This window comes from Rhinolophus ferrumequinum, chromosome 24 (genome assembly GCF_004115265.2).
Source record: "Rhinolophus ferrumequinum isolate MPI-CBG mRhiFer1 chromosome 24, mRhiFer1_v1.p, whole genome shotgun sequence".
Taxonomy (NCBI): Eukaryota; Metazoa; Chordata; class Mammalia; order Chiroptera; family Rhinolophidae; genus Rhinolophus; species Rhinolophus ferrumequinum.
This window is the reverse complement of record NC_046307.1, coordinates 23,297,344-23,313,477: the sequence shown is the minus strand read 5'-3', so window position 1 is coordinate 23,313,477 and position 16,134 is coordinate 23,297,344. Positions and strand designations below refer to the sequence as shown.

General features: G+C 48.7%; 1 protein-coding gene across 1 annotated transcript in view; it reads left to right on the top strand.

The window, feature by feature from the left end:
- FAT2 (FAT atypical cadherin 2) overlaps nt 1-11,371 on the top strand; it is a 72,775-nt gene extending 61,404 nt beyond the window's left edge. Inside the window, exons 21-24 of the mRNA XM_033095600.1 lie at nt 3,124-3,565; nt 5,721-5,874; nt 7,851-8,308; nt 9,342-11,371. Coding sequence (XP_032951491.1) covers nt 3,124-3,565; nt 5,721-5,874; nt 7,851-8,308; nt 9,342-9,874 — 1,587 coding nt within the window. The 3' untranslated portion in view covers nt 9,875-11,371. The remainder of the gene's footprint in view (nt 1-3,123; nt 3,566-5,720; nt 5,875-7,850; nt 8,309-9,341) is intronic.
- Nucleotides 11,372-16,134: the final 4,763 nt, after the last annotated feature.

Sequence of the window (16,134 nt, the reverse complement as noted above, 5' to 3'; positions counted from 1 at the left end):
GTCTCCCAGTACTTCTGATTATGTCATCTAGAAAGTCTCAGTTTACCTTCCTGATTTTTACACCTCTAGCACACATACCAATCTCCCACTTTGACAAAGAGAAACAGACTTTGGCAGCTTGTTAATTCATTCAACAAATATTTATTGAACATCTACTATGTGACAGGCACTGTTCTAGTTGCTTGAGTCTCATAAAGGAGTAAGATGAAAATCCCACTGAGAGACTAATGACAAACAGAATAAATCAGAAAATTATTGTTTGTCCAAATATCATCAGTGCTTTGGGTTAAAAGAACATAAAAAAGGTTGAGGGGAATCAGGAGTGTCGGGATTTGCAATTTTAAATAAGGCAGTCAGGGAAGGAGTCATTGAAATCATAATTGAACAATAATTGGAAGGGACAAGGAAGTTAGCTATGTAGACATCTGAGGGAATAGCATTCTAGGTAGAGGAAGTAGTAATTGGCAGGAGATTGCTTAGCATGTTTAAGGAACAACCCAGAGGTCTACCTGGCTTGAGTGAAGTGAGCAAGGGGGACAGTAGTAGCTGGAGCCGAGGTCAGAGATGTAATGTGTTGGAAGTCTATCTATAAAGGTCTCATAGGCCATTGAAGGATGTTGGGTTTTATTCTGAGCAAAATGGAGGGCATTGGAAGGTTTTTGAGCAGAGAATTAACGTATGCAAAAAGGGTCCTCCTGGCTACGGTGTTAAGAACAGATCTTAGAGGAACAAGCATGGAAGGAGAGAGACCCAGCCAAAAGGAAATAATTCAAATGAGAGATATCGGTGGTTTAGATCAAGGTAATGACAGTGGAACTAGGAAGAAGAGGTCAGATCTTGGGCAGATTTTGGAGGGAAAGCCAACAGGGTTTCCTGATGAATTGAATGAGGGCTGGGAGAGAAAGCAAAGAGTAAGAGCAACTAGAATGGATGGAGTTGCCACCAACAGACCTGGGGAAGGATAAGGGCAGAACAGGTCTGGGCGGGAGGAGTTCGGTTTTGCACATGTAAGTGTGAAATACCTATTAGACCTCCAAGTGGGGCTGGGTAAACAAGTCTGGTGTTTGTGAGAAAGGTCTGGGCTAGAGAGGAAGATCACTAAGGAGTGTAAATTAAAAAGCGTAGATCAAGCATTCCTCTTTGAGACACGCTGACATTTAGAGGTCGGGGGAAGAGGAGGAGCCAACAAAGGAGACTGAAAAGGAGCCACCAATGATGCTGGAGGAAAACCAAGAGAATATTTTATCTGGGAAGCCAAATGAAGGGCATGTATCAAGAAGGAAGGAGGGAGTGATCAGCTGTGTGATAAGCTGCTGAGAGGTCCAGATGACACGGGAAGTGACATTAATCACTGGACGTGGCAACACAGAGGTCACTGAATCCCCGGACACCAGCGGTTTCAGTGCTGTGGCGGGCGGGGGTGGAATTTTGCTGCAAAGAGGAGCAAAGAAAAAAGTGATACTTGGCAAGACACGTGGGATCAAGTCAACTTAACAAAAGATTAAAGCAATAACGTTTGTACGACAATTACTGGGATGATCCAGAAGAGAATGAACACAGAGGTAGGAAAGAGGACGGAGAGTCAATGGAAACTTGTCCTTGAGGAAGGAAAAGGCGTGGGATCTAGTACATAAGGTTGGAGAGAGGGGCTTTCACCCGCGCGGACAGACGTGAGAGTGCGAGTGCCTCCACGTTCCCATCTGACTGCTGAGAGTGAGGACGTGAAGCAAGGCATTACGGGTCGGAGGAGAGAGACGTGGTGGAAACAGTTCTCTGGGAGAGTGAATGGACTGAGGAAGACAGTACAATTGTTGGACAGCATGAAGGGCTCATTTCAGATTCAGGCTCATGAAATTAAAGGGAGACCAGCAGGCAAGGCTGCGTGTTTCTCTCCAGCAGGTTCAGCTCCATCATCTTCACAGAGAGTAGGAGGAGAGCTAGGTTTTACCAGATTTGTGGGTTTGCCAAGTGAGTTCTACCAAATAAGAGGGGGATAGGAATGTGGCTATGGAATTTGAGTTGGATAAGGAGAGCAGTTGCTGAGGAGGTGGGAGACAGTGAAAAGATGGTGGGATCAATGGATTTGTGGTCCTGGGTTAAGTCAAAGGAGTGATTTAAGGACAATGTCTTGAGTTGGACTTATTTTTGTCATTCTCTTTTCTTAATGGCAAGATATATTGTTTTTCTATTTACTGTACAATAGTAAGTTTCCTTTTAAAGTCAATAATGATATAGGTGGTATTGAACCAGGGCAAAAATCAGGAAGGTGGCTAACTCCCAATAAACACTGGGTTGGATCTTCAGACTTCAGCCAGAGAAAGCTCTACCTAACCCGGAGTGAGCAAAAATATATTTGACCACAAGTCGTCCTACTTCTTGGGGGTAGGTGAACTAAAACGTTTTAACCCAGGGGTTCTCACACTTTTTGATTTCAGGACTTTTTGACTCTTAAAAATGATTGAAGATCCTAAGGAAGTTTTGTGTACGTGGGTTATAGCTATTGACATTTTCAGGATTAGAAATTAAAACTGGCAAATGTTAAAATCTTTATTTGTGAAGTCATTCAAAAATAATAAGAAACCCATTACATGTTAACATAAATACCCTATTTTTAGGAAAGATAATGACGTTTTCCAAAATAAGAAAAGAGAGGCATAGTTTTACATTTTTGCAAATCTCTCTTCTGTCTGGTTTTGGAAGACAGCTGGCTTTTCATATCTACTTCTGCCCTCATCGGCTGAACTGCTGAATAGGGAGTAAGAGGGAAGTTTTTGGTATCCTTGAAGGCCAATGTTCAGGAATGTAGAACACTGGAGAGACCTGTGAAGAAGAATCTTAAAGACAACAAGGCATCTCTGGGCCTCAGTTTCCTCATCTGTGAAATGGAGATGTCATCCCTGCCCAGAACACCCCAAGGACCACGGGGAGGGCCAAATGAGACCACAGACAGGAAGCTTTTGTACTTTACAAACACAATGTCTAAAACAGCCCTGAAAATCACCTAACACTAGCCCTCGCACCCATGAAAATATCACCAACATTCTTTGCACGGGCAGTCTCTTAGCAGGGCTTTTTATAAGGACTTCTTGGCTTTGCTGATGGCCATCTGGGTTTTCTTTGCAGCTGGTTAATGGAGTGCTCCACCTGGAATACCATTGCCCTGGTGGTTTCTATGGAACTCTTGCCTCCTGGCGCCACGTGAATGACCAAGAGTGGCACTCCATTCTGGTGAAGGAGACGGACACTTCCATTCGCCTGATGGTGGATGGCACAGGCAACGACTCCCTTGTGCTCCCAGAGAACTGCCAGGGTCTGAGGCCTGAGCGAGACCTCTTTCTGGGCGGCCTTGTCCTCTCGCATTCTCCCCCAAATGTCTCTCAGGGCTTCGAAGGCTGCTTGGATGCGGTCATGCTCAACGGAGAGGCACTGGAGCTGCTGGCCCACGGCAGGAAGGCAGCAGGCTTGCTGGAGAGGCAGGCTCTCACCCAGTGCTGCTTCCCCAGTGACGACTGCAGCCAGAACCCCTGTCTCAATGGTGGGACGTGCTCACAGGCCCACGAGAAAGGTAAGGGCTGGGGGGGGGGGGGGTGACGCCTTATTCCAGGAAGCTCTTCAGAGGACCCTGACATGTTGGACTAGCGATCATATGTCACTACAGAGTTTATCAAGTATATTCTTTCACCACAGCCCCATGAGGGAGGGAAGGAGGGAAGAGAGCCATTAAGAGCTCTGTTTTACAGCTCAGGAAACTGCTGGGCTATGTAAAGGAAACCCAGGGAGGTAAAGGAACTCGTTCAAGGTCACCCAGAGGTTAAGTGAGAGAGGCATGCTCGGGGTCCAGATCTCCGTGAAGCAGTCTGCCTCCTGATTCCACATGCCCCTCTCTTTTCCTTACTGCCTGGTGAGTAACAGGTTGGGAGCTGCTAGGTCTACACTAGGGGAAGCCAGGAGTCTTCATCCTTCCTCAATAAGAACTTTCTTTCTCCTTTTTTTTGGATGGGGGAAGGGCATGAATGGGGACCACTGTGTAGAAAATTGTGTTCATCACACATCTTCGTGTCATCATTGGTTCCTGCAAAATTTCTCTTTCTTATTCCTTTTTAATCTATGTTCCACTGCCATCCCTCTTCCCCAAACCCATAAGTAAACACTTAGCGGTGTTAAATGAGATCCTGCAAAATGCCTCTTACTGTTTTTCACACGCTTGCACTTCTAATTTATGTAAGTGATGCATCATCTTTTACACTTCTCCGCCCACGCTGTCACACGTCACTCTTCTTCATCCATTCCTTTTCATGGCAGCTCCACACTCCCAGATGGGCATGCACCCACATTGGCCCTCTCCGCTCTCCCAGCAATGGACACTCTAGTGGCTTCAAAAGCCCACCTCCAATAGCAATGCTGCAGGGAGCAGCCTCGTACCCAGCTTCTTGTGAACCTGCATGAGCACCTCCTTCACACACACACACACACACACACACACACACGCATGGAATTCACATACTCAGAGTATGCAAATCATTATTTTGACTAAATTAGGGTCAAATGACGCTCCAGCATGCCCACAGCATGCTAACACCCACTAACAGTGCATGCGATTCCTGCATCCCTGTCAACAATTGGCAGTATCCTGTTTTCTCATTTTTGTGTGGCTAATACATAGTACTGTCATTGCTACCTCCGAAATGTCCAAGGAGTCCATCGCTTCTCTCTGTCCCCACTGCCATCACTCTGACTCAAACTCCTGTCGTTTCTCACCTTTCCTACTACACCAGCCACCTCCCTTCTCCTACTTGTCTCCCTCCACCTGCATCTTAGGGGAGGAGAGCCAGAGTGATCTTTATACAGCAGGGATAGGAGCATATCACTTTCCCGCTTGGAACCTTGCAGTGGCTTCCCCCTGCTGTTCGCATAGAGTCCCAATTCCTAATTCCTGCATGTGGCTCAAATAGCCAATGCCCTGGTTGCTCCCATATCTGGGGCCTGCAGCTCCCGCTCCCCCTTTTGCAGCAGGCTCACCACCCCTCGTGCTGTTTTAGTTCCCGACACTTGTCACACTCTCCTCCAAGCTTTTGCACACGTTTTCCTCTGCCTGAAATGCCTTCCTCTTTGCCCTTCTATCTTTTTGCCTGGCTAATTTTTATTCATCCTTCGGGTCTCAACTGAAATATCACCTCCTCCGGGAAACCCCCTCCAGGAAAACACTCCCCTTCAATGAAATGAATTTTTATGATAATTACTAATATATTGACATTATACATAACTGTCTAGGTTTGAATCCCAATTTTGCCATTTACTAGCTGTGTCACCATTTGGAAAAGTCATACTGCTCTGTGCCTTATTTCTCACCTGCCATCAACTTGTATCTGTCCCCTGTTCAGGACGATAACAGTAACCAATCTCAGAGTGGTCCTGGAGATCCAATGAGCTCATCCAGGAAGGTTCTTAGGGCACTAGCACTGAATATGTGTTGTCTAGGACATTACCCGTTATTCCTTAAATGCCGTTCTCTACTGGGCAGGACGGTGCCTGCGGGCAGGGATCAAATCTTCTTACCCAGCAGGGCACCAGAGCCCAACGTGGTGTTTGACCCTCAATAAATGTGAACAATGTATCTGCAAACATGCTGAGCCCTCCCCTCCATCCTGGAGGGCCGCTCAGCCAGGGCTGCCTAACTGCTGGGCCAGTGCACTCTCTCACCTCCCTTCTCCTCCTCCCAGGCTATGTCTGCACGTGTCCCCCACAGTTCTCTGGGAAGCACTGTGAACAAAGAAAAGAGAACTGCACTTTGGCACCCTGCCTGGAAGGTGGAACTTGCATCTCCTCCCCTGAGGGAGCCTCCTGTAGCTGCCCTCACCCTTATACGGGAGACAGGTAAGCACCGGAGAGTCCCCCTGCCTTTGGCTCCTCACCCTGGGTGTGACACCATTAGGGAATGACCTCTGCACTCTGACCTCTAGAGAGGCCAGTGGGAGGCGAGGGGCTGAGCGCTCCGGGACCTGGCTTCTCAGCCTTTTCCACGTGGCAAGGCTTCTCCCTCTGACCACTTGCCTCAGAACACTGGGAGACGGAGGTGCTTGTTAATTAGAAAGTTTTCCCAAGCCCTGTTCTGAACCTACTGAATCAGGCTCTCCAGGCTGGGGCCCAGGAATCTGTTCTTCTCACCAGCACCTCAGGCGGTGCTGATCTTTGCTGAAGTCTAAAAATAGCTCCAGTTCTTATTCTCTTGCTCTGGACCATGACTTCCCAGAAAGCGACCTGGGGACAATGGCCCCTTGGTACAGGCACTGCTGTGGGTCTCCAACCCCACTGCAAGCTACCTGTGCCTCATATTACGCTGGCCTGGGGCAGTGGCGGGGGCGGGGCTGTTATAAAGGGAAGGAGAATCATCTGTTGAATCCTAGAGGGCGAGAGGCTTTCACAATTATCTGGTTTTATGGCTCCCCAACTTGCAAGCCTTTAAAAACTCATGAGGGAGACTGGCGAAAAATATAAACCCCTGGACCAACTAAATTGGAATCTCCCAGGAATGAGGCCTGGGATTCTATTTTTTTACAAACTCCCAAGGGAGCCCCTTGCTGTCAGCGTGTACATAAGAGAGCCAGTAGTCCACCCACTCATTTTACAGTTGGGGAAACTGAGGCCCAGAGAAGGAAAGACATTACCCCAAATTCCCCTATGTGTTTATGACCCAAGTCCTTTCTCTCGGCCACTGGCATTTCCGGCCCCACTTCACTCCCGGCTTTGCAGTGCGCAACGCTCTGCATTGTAGATGTGTTGGGAGGATACTTCCCAGCTGAAAGTGGTGTTTGCATTTTCAAAGAGGAATTTGGGGAGGACAGCATTAAACCCCAAAGGACAAACTGTTGGTGAAATTTCAGGCACTGGGAAATGTTTTGGACTCAAGGGGAATGGAGGGAGCCTTTCCCAACATCTTTTCAAAAGTAGATACAGCTGGCTGCAGAAGTCCCCTAAGAGCCTTACACCATGGAACACTAAGCTGAAGGTGCCCTGAGAGGTCATACGGTTCCCGGTGATCTCTCTGAGAAAGCTGCCCAGTGTAAAGTCTGTGCAGGGCCACGCGGGGTTCCCGTGACCTGCTGGTGATGTCCCGTCACCAGTGCTGGGTGACTGCTGCCTTGTGTCTGGAACCCGGACATGATTGCTACAGGACAGCTGGGCCTGTCAGCTGCCTCTATCGCTGTATATGTATGGTTGGAAATCTCATCTCATTGGTGGAGAGTACATCCACTGCCTAGATCTCATGGGTGAAAAGAATGGACGTGCTCAGAGCCGAGATCCCAATGGTCATGAATGAGGGTGTGGCTGAGTCCCATACCTTACTACCGTGTTTCCCCGAAAATAAGACCTAGCCGGACCATCAGCTCTAATGCTTCTTTCGGAGCAAAAGTTAATATAAGACCCGGTTTTATTTTACTATACTGTAAGACCGGGTCTTTAATATGATATGATATGATATAACATAACGTAATAATATAATATAATATAATATAATATAATATAATATAATATAATATAATATAATATAATATAATATAATGTAATATAATATATAATACTGGGTCTTATATTAATTTTTGCTCCAAAAGATGCATTAGAGCTGATTGTCCGGCTGGGTCTTATTTTCGGGGAAACACGGTAGTAGAGGATGCAAAGTTCTGAAGTTGATATGTTGAGGTGTTTGATGATGATGATGATGATGATGATGGTGAAAATTGGAGGGGGCAGGCTTGAGTGCAGGGGTCTCCATCCCATAGACCCTTGTAAGAAGGGACGTGGAAAGGCCAATATAGTGACTCGGCCCTCTGCCTACTTCTCTGTCTCTGCAGGTGTGAAATGGAAGCAAGGGGCTGCTCAGAAGGACATTGCCTCGTCACCCCTGAGATCGAAAGGGGGGACTGGGGCCAGCTGGAGATTCTGATCATCATAGCGGCCCTACTGTTCACCATTATGAGCACCGTGGGGCTTTTCTTCTACTGCCGCCGTTGCAAGTCTCACAAGCCCGTGGCCATGGAAGACCCAGACCTCTTGGCCAGGAGTGTTGGTGTTGACACCCAAGCTATGCCCGCCATTGAGCTCAACCCCCTGAGCACCAGCTCCTGCAACAATCTGAACCAACTGGAGCCCAGCAAGACGTCAGTTCCGAACGAGCTGGTCACTTTTGGACCCAGCTCTAAGCAGCAGCCCGTGGTCTGCAGTGTGCCTCCCAGACTGCCACCAGCCGCAGCCCCTGCCCGCGCTGACAATGAGCCCGTCATTAAGAGGACCTGGTCAGGCGAGGAGATGGGTCAGTATATGCGGAGACCCTTAGCCTGGGGGACTGGTGGGAGGGGGTGGTGAACCCCAAGACTGCATTACCTGACGTGTAAGGGATTGGGGCCACCCTTAGTCCAGTGCCTTGGTGTGGGGTGTGAAGGGATGTGTTCAAAGTCACAGTGCACTCAGACTAGAACGGACGCCAGGACTCAGACTCTGCTGCATCACCTTCCACTGCCCACATTCCAAGGCACTCCAGAGTTTGGATGTCCACATGGACCTAGGGAGCCTGGACGGGGTGGGTAGGATCCGTGCGGTGAAGAGCACACTTGTGCGCTTCCGGGAAGGGAAAGAAAAGCAGTATCCAAGCTTCTGGTCACCCAGTAACCTTGGGTCAGACCTGGCTGGCTGGCTTCACGCCCCTCTCATCTTTGGCTCAAATGGAGTTGAATATGTAAAGACTTTATATTTTCTGTCTTATTCACCAATAGTTAAAACAGGTATTTTCATTAACTTTTTGCCAATAGGGTAGCTAGAGCCTATCATGATGCAGTGACCTTTTCTAACTCACCCAACTGACTATTCAGTAGAAGGGACACAGTTGGGACCAAGGATGACCGGTCTCCAATCTTCTGAGACACATTTCGTTTAGTCACCCTCTGTGATATATGCCATCACACCTACTCTGAAACGTGTGTCTGTTTCCTTCAATTAACAAGACGAAACCCACCAGTGAGACGTGGGATGGAGATGCTGTCTCCAGCCCTCGGGGTGGGCTGCACGGTGCCATCCATAGTCTCTCCTTGTTCACGGGCCCTTCGGCCATGGCACATATTGGCAAGATGGGTGGGCTTTGGGTTAAACCTCTGGCCTTAAACTTGGCCCCACTGGATTCTAGATATCAACCTAAGCTGCCAGAGACACCACACATAGATGGGCCACATACTCACCCTCCTCTTGGGCTGTCTCCACCACATGCTAAGTCATAGATAGTAGCAATCAGGCCAGCTGGAACCTTCATCAGGGAAACTCAACGCTCACCCTATCTTGCTGTTCTCTTTCAGCCTACCCAAGTAGAGTCACGGTCTGGCCCCCTACTTACTCCAGGAACGAACGCTGGGAACACCCCCACTCGGAAGTGACCCAGGGCCCTCTGCCGCCCTCACCTCACCACCACCAGACCCCAGCTGTGATGCCGGAACCCACTGGCCTCTACAGGGGTTTCCCCTTCCCACTGGTGCTGGAAAACAAGCGGGCACCTCTCCCACCCCGTTATAGCAACCAGAACCTGGAAGATCTGATGCCCCCACGGCCCCCCAGTCCCCGGGAGCGCCTGCTGGCACCCTGTCTCAATGAGTACACAGCCATCAGCTACTACCACTCCCAGATCCGGCAGGGAGGGGGAGGGCCCTGTCTGGCAGAGGGGGACTATAAGGGGGTGAGTATGCGCCTCAGCAGGGCCGGACCCTCTTATGCCGACTGCGAGGTGGGGGGTGGGCTTCCCACAGGCCAGGGCCAGCCCCAGGTCCCCCCCAACTACGAGGGCTCTGACATGGTGGAGAGTGATTACGGGAGCTGTGAGGAGGTCATGTTCTAGCTGTCCTCAGAGGGAGGCAGGTGGGAGGCCAGTGACCTGGCCCCTTCCTCCTGTCTTATAGGCCGTGAGTGGAGCGTGGCTGGGAAAGTGGGAGGGAAGCCCCCATGCCCAGGCCAGGCTGCCATACCTTGAAATGTGCTCTTCCAGACCCCTAGCTAGTCCCTGAGGATAGAGGGAAGCTGAGGGTAGAGCTCCAGAAACAGCACTAGGGCCCCCAGCAGAAAGGGGATGCACAGAGCAGTTACCTTGGAAAACTAGGAAAAACTGACTCTTGATAAGGGCAAGAGGCAGCGTGTCTTATTGATCTGTCATCTCTCAGTCCCTAGCGAGGCAGGGCCTGAACTACTGGGTCAGCTGTGTCAGGGTGCATTGTTACACCTGCCCACCGCTCCATTCTGGAGGCAGAGGCAGATTCGTGCCTCACAGGCGGCCATTCCACCCGCTATAGAGAGGAGGTCCTAGGGTCGCTGACCCGGGAGCGCCACAGGGTGTCCTCCTAGGGGCTGGGAGGTGAGCAGCAGGCGAGCAGTTACCAAAAGTCACCTATGCACCCTGCCTCATTCGTACATCCGTTGCAGCATCTGCTCCCTGTCAATCACAGTGCTGGGCACTGGGGATAAGATGATGAATGAAGGCCACAAGGTACCTGAGGAGCATCACTTGGCCTCAGTCTTCGTGAGGTCCTACTCCTCGAATTCAGATTCCAACCAAGCAGCGTGCTCTGCCTCTTTAAGTCACAGGACTTTCTACCAGTCAGGGCCGGCCAGGATTCACGCAGCCCTGGACCTTCTTTGGTAAAGAATTCAGACCTCATGGAACTCTGGGTTCTTCATCCCAAGTTTCTCAAGCACTTTGGGCCAAAGGCAGGAAAGACATAATTCTTCATTTTTAAAATTCTTAGGCACTTTTCAACCTTGCTGTCGGGATGCGTTGCCCCAAGGGGATTTTTCTTCCCTAGACGCAAGGAACTCAGAATGTCCATTCAGGGCAGGGTGGAGACAGGGCGCCACATAGCAGAGTGTTCAGACTGGACACCCAGCCCCTGCCTGCCCTCCCGTCTCAGACACCTGCCAATCTAAGTATTACCTACAGTGACTCCGCCCTATGCATGGAGGGTCAATGTGGGCACGTGTCTACACATGTGGGCGCCTGTGTATAGTGTGTGTGTACACATGTGTAGAACGTATGTAGCCAGGAGTGGCAGGGACCAGAGAATTCCGGTGGCCTCGCCACTCCCTAGCCTGCCAATCCCTCTCTCCGGTCCATTGCCTTTTCATGTGTTGTTTCTGGAGACAAAAGTCAAAAGGAAGAACAAGAGACTCTCACCCACAGGGTTGCTGCTTACAGCGAGAGGGAGCTGTGTGGGTGAGAGCATATTTGTGTGAGTGCTTAGCGGCTGTGTGTGCGCCTGTGAGTGTGAATGACAAATGACGGGGTGCATGGTTTCATGGTCATTTTTTTTTTTTTTTAACAATAAAGTATCTTTTTTTACTGTTACTTTCTGTGTCACTTACCCTGTTTGTGGTTGGGTCAAGGGAAGAGTACAAGGGTCTCTAGGCCCTTCCAAGCTCATGTTCACAGAATTGGGGGGCTGGACGGGAACCTAGAAGTCATCAAGCACCGTGATTCCCGAATCTAGCAAAACGGCTACAACACAAATCCCTGAGTCCTACCTCTGATGTGCAAAACCAGAACCTCTGGGAGTGGGGTCCAGGACACTATTTGGAAAAAACGCCTCCAATTCTGATACAACTGTCCATGGTGAGTCCGTAAGTCCGCTAACCAGCAGGTGAGTGAAAGGCCCAGAATCAGATTTCAGGACTCCTGATCCCAGCCAGAACCGCCTGCAGCACGTGACACTGGTCAGGGAGAGGGGACTTCCTATCGTAGGTATTGGGAAGCCAGCCCCGCCTGATGCCCTGTCAGTGTATGGCCACTGAGGTGGGGCTGACTGTGAACGTCACCAGGGAACTGTGGTCTGTGTAGGACTTGCAGGTAACACCGAACCTGGAATGCCCCGCACTGACTCTGGCAGGTGTGACTTGGCCTCTCGTTTTTCGGTAAAACTAAGATGGTAAATAACAGCTGCTTCATAATACTGAGAAATAAATGTAAAGAGCTTCTAGCAGCATAAACAATAAATGGTGATTATTATGCTAGGAAATAATGCCAGGTGGTATACAGCTAGAACTAACTTATCAGAACTGTTCAGGAAATCACAAATAATCTAGTCTAGTGTTGCCCAAATTGTTGCGCCTTACTGCTTTTACGATTTTTACCCTGATAGAGTACCACCTATACTATTATTTACTTTATATTTTGTGTATTTAGATTTTTTAAATATATATTTTACTCACCTTAAAAACGATAATATCCATAAACTACAGGATTTGAAAGTTAGTATTTCTTCTAGCATTCAGATTTTTTTAAATGACTGTCCAGTGGCCCCCTCAATCATCTTTGAGAAACACTGATCTAGTTCATCTTCATTCCCCATATTCCAGAGGCCAAGAATGTCACTATAATTCTAGGTGGCATGAACAGCCGGGGTGCCGGACTTGGGGAGATGGAATCTGCTCAGCCCTGGACCTCCCCTCCAGGCCACTCCTGGAATCCCGGTTCCAGTTCAGAGGCTGGTTTAAGGCAGACAAGGCGACCTCCAGCATTGCTGGAGGAGCCCACAAAGGAGGAGGGGTTTGTCCAAGGGCCACAGTGACAACTTCACAGAGATGAGATCCACGCTGAGGTCCAACACCCAGCGTGGCAGTCTCCCATGCTGGGAGGGGGGAGCCTCTCCCCACCCAGCCTACCCGTGCCCACCAGGCCCCTCCTTCCCTTTGCCCTCTGGAGCCTGCACCTTCACAGAGGGGCCACCAGAGGGCTCTCTGGAATCGACACAGCCCACTGAGCTGAGGAAAAGCCCATTTTCAGGGAAATGCTCCCTCCGGTGTCAAGCCCCTGGGGCTCCAAACATCCTAAGTCTGACACAGCATAAGAGTGGCAGAGAACGGCAGGGACCCAGGTCTCCTGACTTCCAGGTTGGGCGTTTTTACATTTCACCATACTCCTCCTCACTACCACCTCATACTTGCTATACGTCAGGAACTGGGCAAGGACTTGGCCGGTCTTGTCTCATTTAATCCTCACAAAAACCCCACAAGGTAAGTCCTATCATCTCCATTTGACAGAGGGAGGTGCATCAGCACACACAAATTCAGTAGCTTGGAACTCATGTTAGTAACTTAAAGTGAAGTCACCCAGTTGATGAGTGACACGGCCATGAGTCAGGCCAGAGCTGCGTAACTCCAGATCTATACCTTACATTGGGTTCAGGAAACAAAATAAATAGAGGACATCAGAGGATTGAGGTACAGTAGCAAGAAGTTGGCTCAGTCTCATGATTCAACTGAGTTCAGAGGCCAAGAATGTCACTATAATTCTAGGTGGTATTCACAGCTGGGGTGCCCGGACGTGGGGAGATGGAGTCTGCTCAGCCCTGGGGCTCCACTGCAGGCCACTCCTGGAATCCTGGTTCCAGTTCTGAGGTGGGCCCTTAAGAGAGACACAGCAACCTCGAGCATTGCTAGAGGAGGGTAGCCAGGAAGGAGGTGGGAAGCAGGACTTGAAACCACGTCCTGTGAAGAAAGGCAGCTGGAATTCACCAGGACAAACGCAAAGGAATTGTGAGGCGAACCCTCCTCCAGGTGGCGATGGGGTGAGGGCAGGCCTGCACAACTGCGCCACCTCATGGGGGTTTTCAAGGCCTTAGAGAGAAGGCAAATGTTTCTTCGAGCAGTGTGGGAGGGAGACATAGGAGATTTGGGGGGAGGCGTGAAGCCATGGCTACAACCTTGAAAAATTAGTATTAGAGAGGAGGAAGAAGGGGAGAGCCAAAGACCTCGGGAGGAAAACCGCTATCTTTGGGGTGAATATTATGGAGGGGTGAACAATACAGTCTGTAAAATTTTCAGATTGGAGTGACTGGCCGCGGGCCCACAGCTAAGTCAATATAGACCAGCCAACCCATCTTCCTTGTACCACACGATGCATTGGTGAAATGCCAACCTGAGAGGGCACCAGGCCCACATGCTGAACAATGGCCCACATGGCAGTGTCTAAGGACAGACTTTGGAAGTCCCCGGATGGCCTCTGCCAGTTCTGTCCGGAGAAGAGGCATGGGCTGTCTCACCGAATGAAGAACAGAAACTTTCTCAGGGACCAGGCTGGGTAAAGACAAGCTTTAGAATTTTCTCCAGATCCCTCAACGAATCTCCAGTATCCAACCAAGGAAAGTGCTCCATTAGACTGGTACAAAACTCTAAATAAATATAGTGACACCATCTCCTTCCAGGTCAGTACGACTCCCTCCTGAAGGCAAGCACGCTGAATTTAGTAACCAACCGAATCCAGATACATGATTAGCCCACGGACAGGCAGTGGGAGATAAGCCTGATCTGATCAACGCTTCAAGCAGCTCACGATCTCGGGAAAGAGGCCAAGTGGTTTCGTCTCTCTCGCATAAGCAGGGATGAGGCTAACCAGAGAAGAGACGTTATGCATTGCTGGGGAGGGAGCAATACATTCTGACTGACACAGGTATGGAAAGTTCTAGAAAGCAGAGAAGGCATCTGAGGTGGGTCTTAAAATTGAACTTCGAGTTTAGCACAGAGAGAAGGGCCAGCTAGGCTGAGAGAACAGCCTAAAGTGGAGGCCTAAATGTTTTGGGTATTTAGGCAACGGTGGGCATTTCTGATGGGCTGGCTTGGAATATGGGAGGACTTAAGTGCCCTTCTATATTAGTGAAAGAAGTCAATCAAAAGGATACACACAGTATAATTCAATTTATACATATAACATTCATGAAATAAGGTAATGGAGTTGAATAATGGATTTGTGGTTGCCAGGATTTAGGGGTGTGGGAGGGTGCAGGGGGTGAGTGTGTCTGTAACAGGGTAGCAGGAAGGGGTCTTGTGGTGACAGTACAGTGAAGCATCTCGATTGTAGTGGAGGAAGCTACATATGATAAATTGTTTAGAGCTACATACACATGTACACGCACACAAATGAGTGCACGTGTAACTGGAGAACTTTGAATGAGCTCTATGGATTGTGCCAACGTCCATCTCCTGGTTTTGATAATGCACTATAGTTATGCAAGATGTCGACACTGGGGGAGACGTGGAGAAGGGTGCACTGGACCTCCCTATACATTGCTTTGCACCTTGCTGTGAATCTATAATTACCTCAAAATAAAAAGCTTAAAAAACTTTTTTAAAAACTGAATTTTAAAAGAAGAAAAGTACTGGAATAAATCCTTCACTAAAGAAGATAGACCAATGGCAAATGAGCCCAGGAAAAGATGCAGAATGCCTTAATCATTAGGCAAATGCAAATTAAAACCACGGGTGAGGTACCACTACACATCCCTTAAGATGACTAAAATCAAAAAGACCACAATATGAAGTATTAGTGAGAATACGGAGGAACTTTTAAAAATTGTTGGTAGGAATCCAAAATAGCACAGCCACTTTGGAAAACCGTTTTCCAATTTCTTATAGAGTTAGTATATACTTACCATACAACCCCACAATTCCACTCCTAGGTATTTACCCAAGAGAAATAAAAATGTGTTGACACAAAGATCTGTACAGGAATATTTATGGCAGCTTTATTCATAATAGCCAAAAGCTGGAAGCAACCCAAACAGCAATCAACTGCTAAATAAATAGTATAAGTAAATTATGGTTCATCCATACAATGGAATATTACGCAGCAATAAGAAGAAACAAGCTACTGACACATGTAACAACATGGATGAATTAAAAAAGCATTATGCTACGTGAAAGAAGCACAGAGAAGGGACTATCTACTGTAGGGTTCCATTTATATGACATTCTAGAAAAGACAAAACTAAAGACAGAACAATCAGATCAGTTGTTGCTAAGGGCCGACGGGCGTGGGGATGGGATGGACTGCAAAGGGCACTGGGGAACTTCTCTGTCCTTATGGAAGTGGTGGTCAGATGACTGCATTCATTGGTCAGAACTCCTCAAACCGTACACTTCAAAAAACAGGTCAGTTTTACTACCGGTAGATTACACCCTAATTTTTTCCCAAAAAAGGTGGAGGGAGACCAATGGCTAAGGGTCTGTCTAGCAAAGCACAGTGATTAGACACACGGTTTCTTAGCACACATCTGCCCTGGGCGAGTCTCAGGAAGCCAGCCTACCCAGGAAGAGCCCCAGGCGTACGGTCCAAAC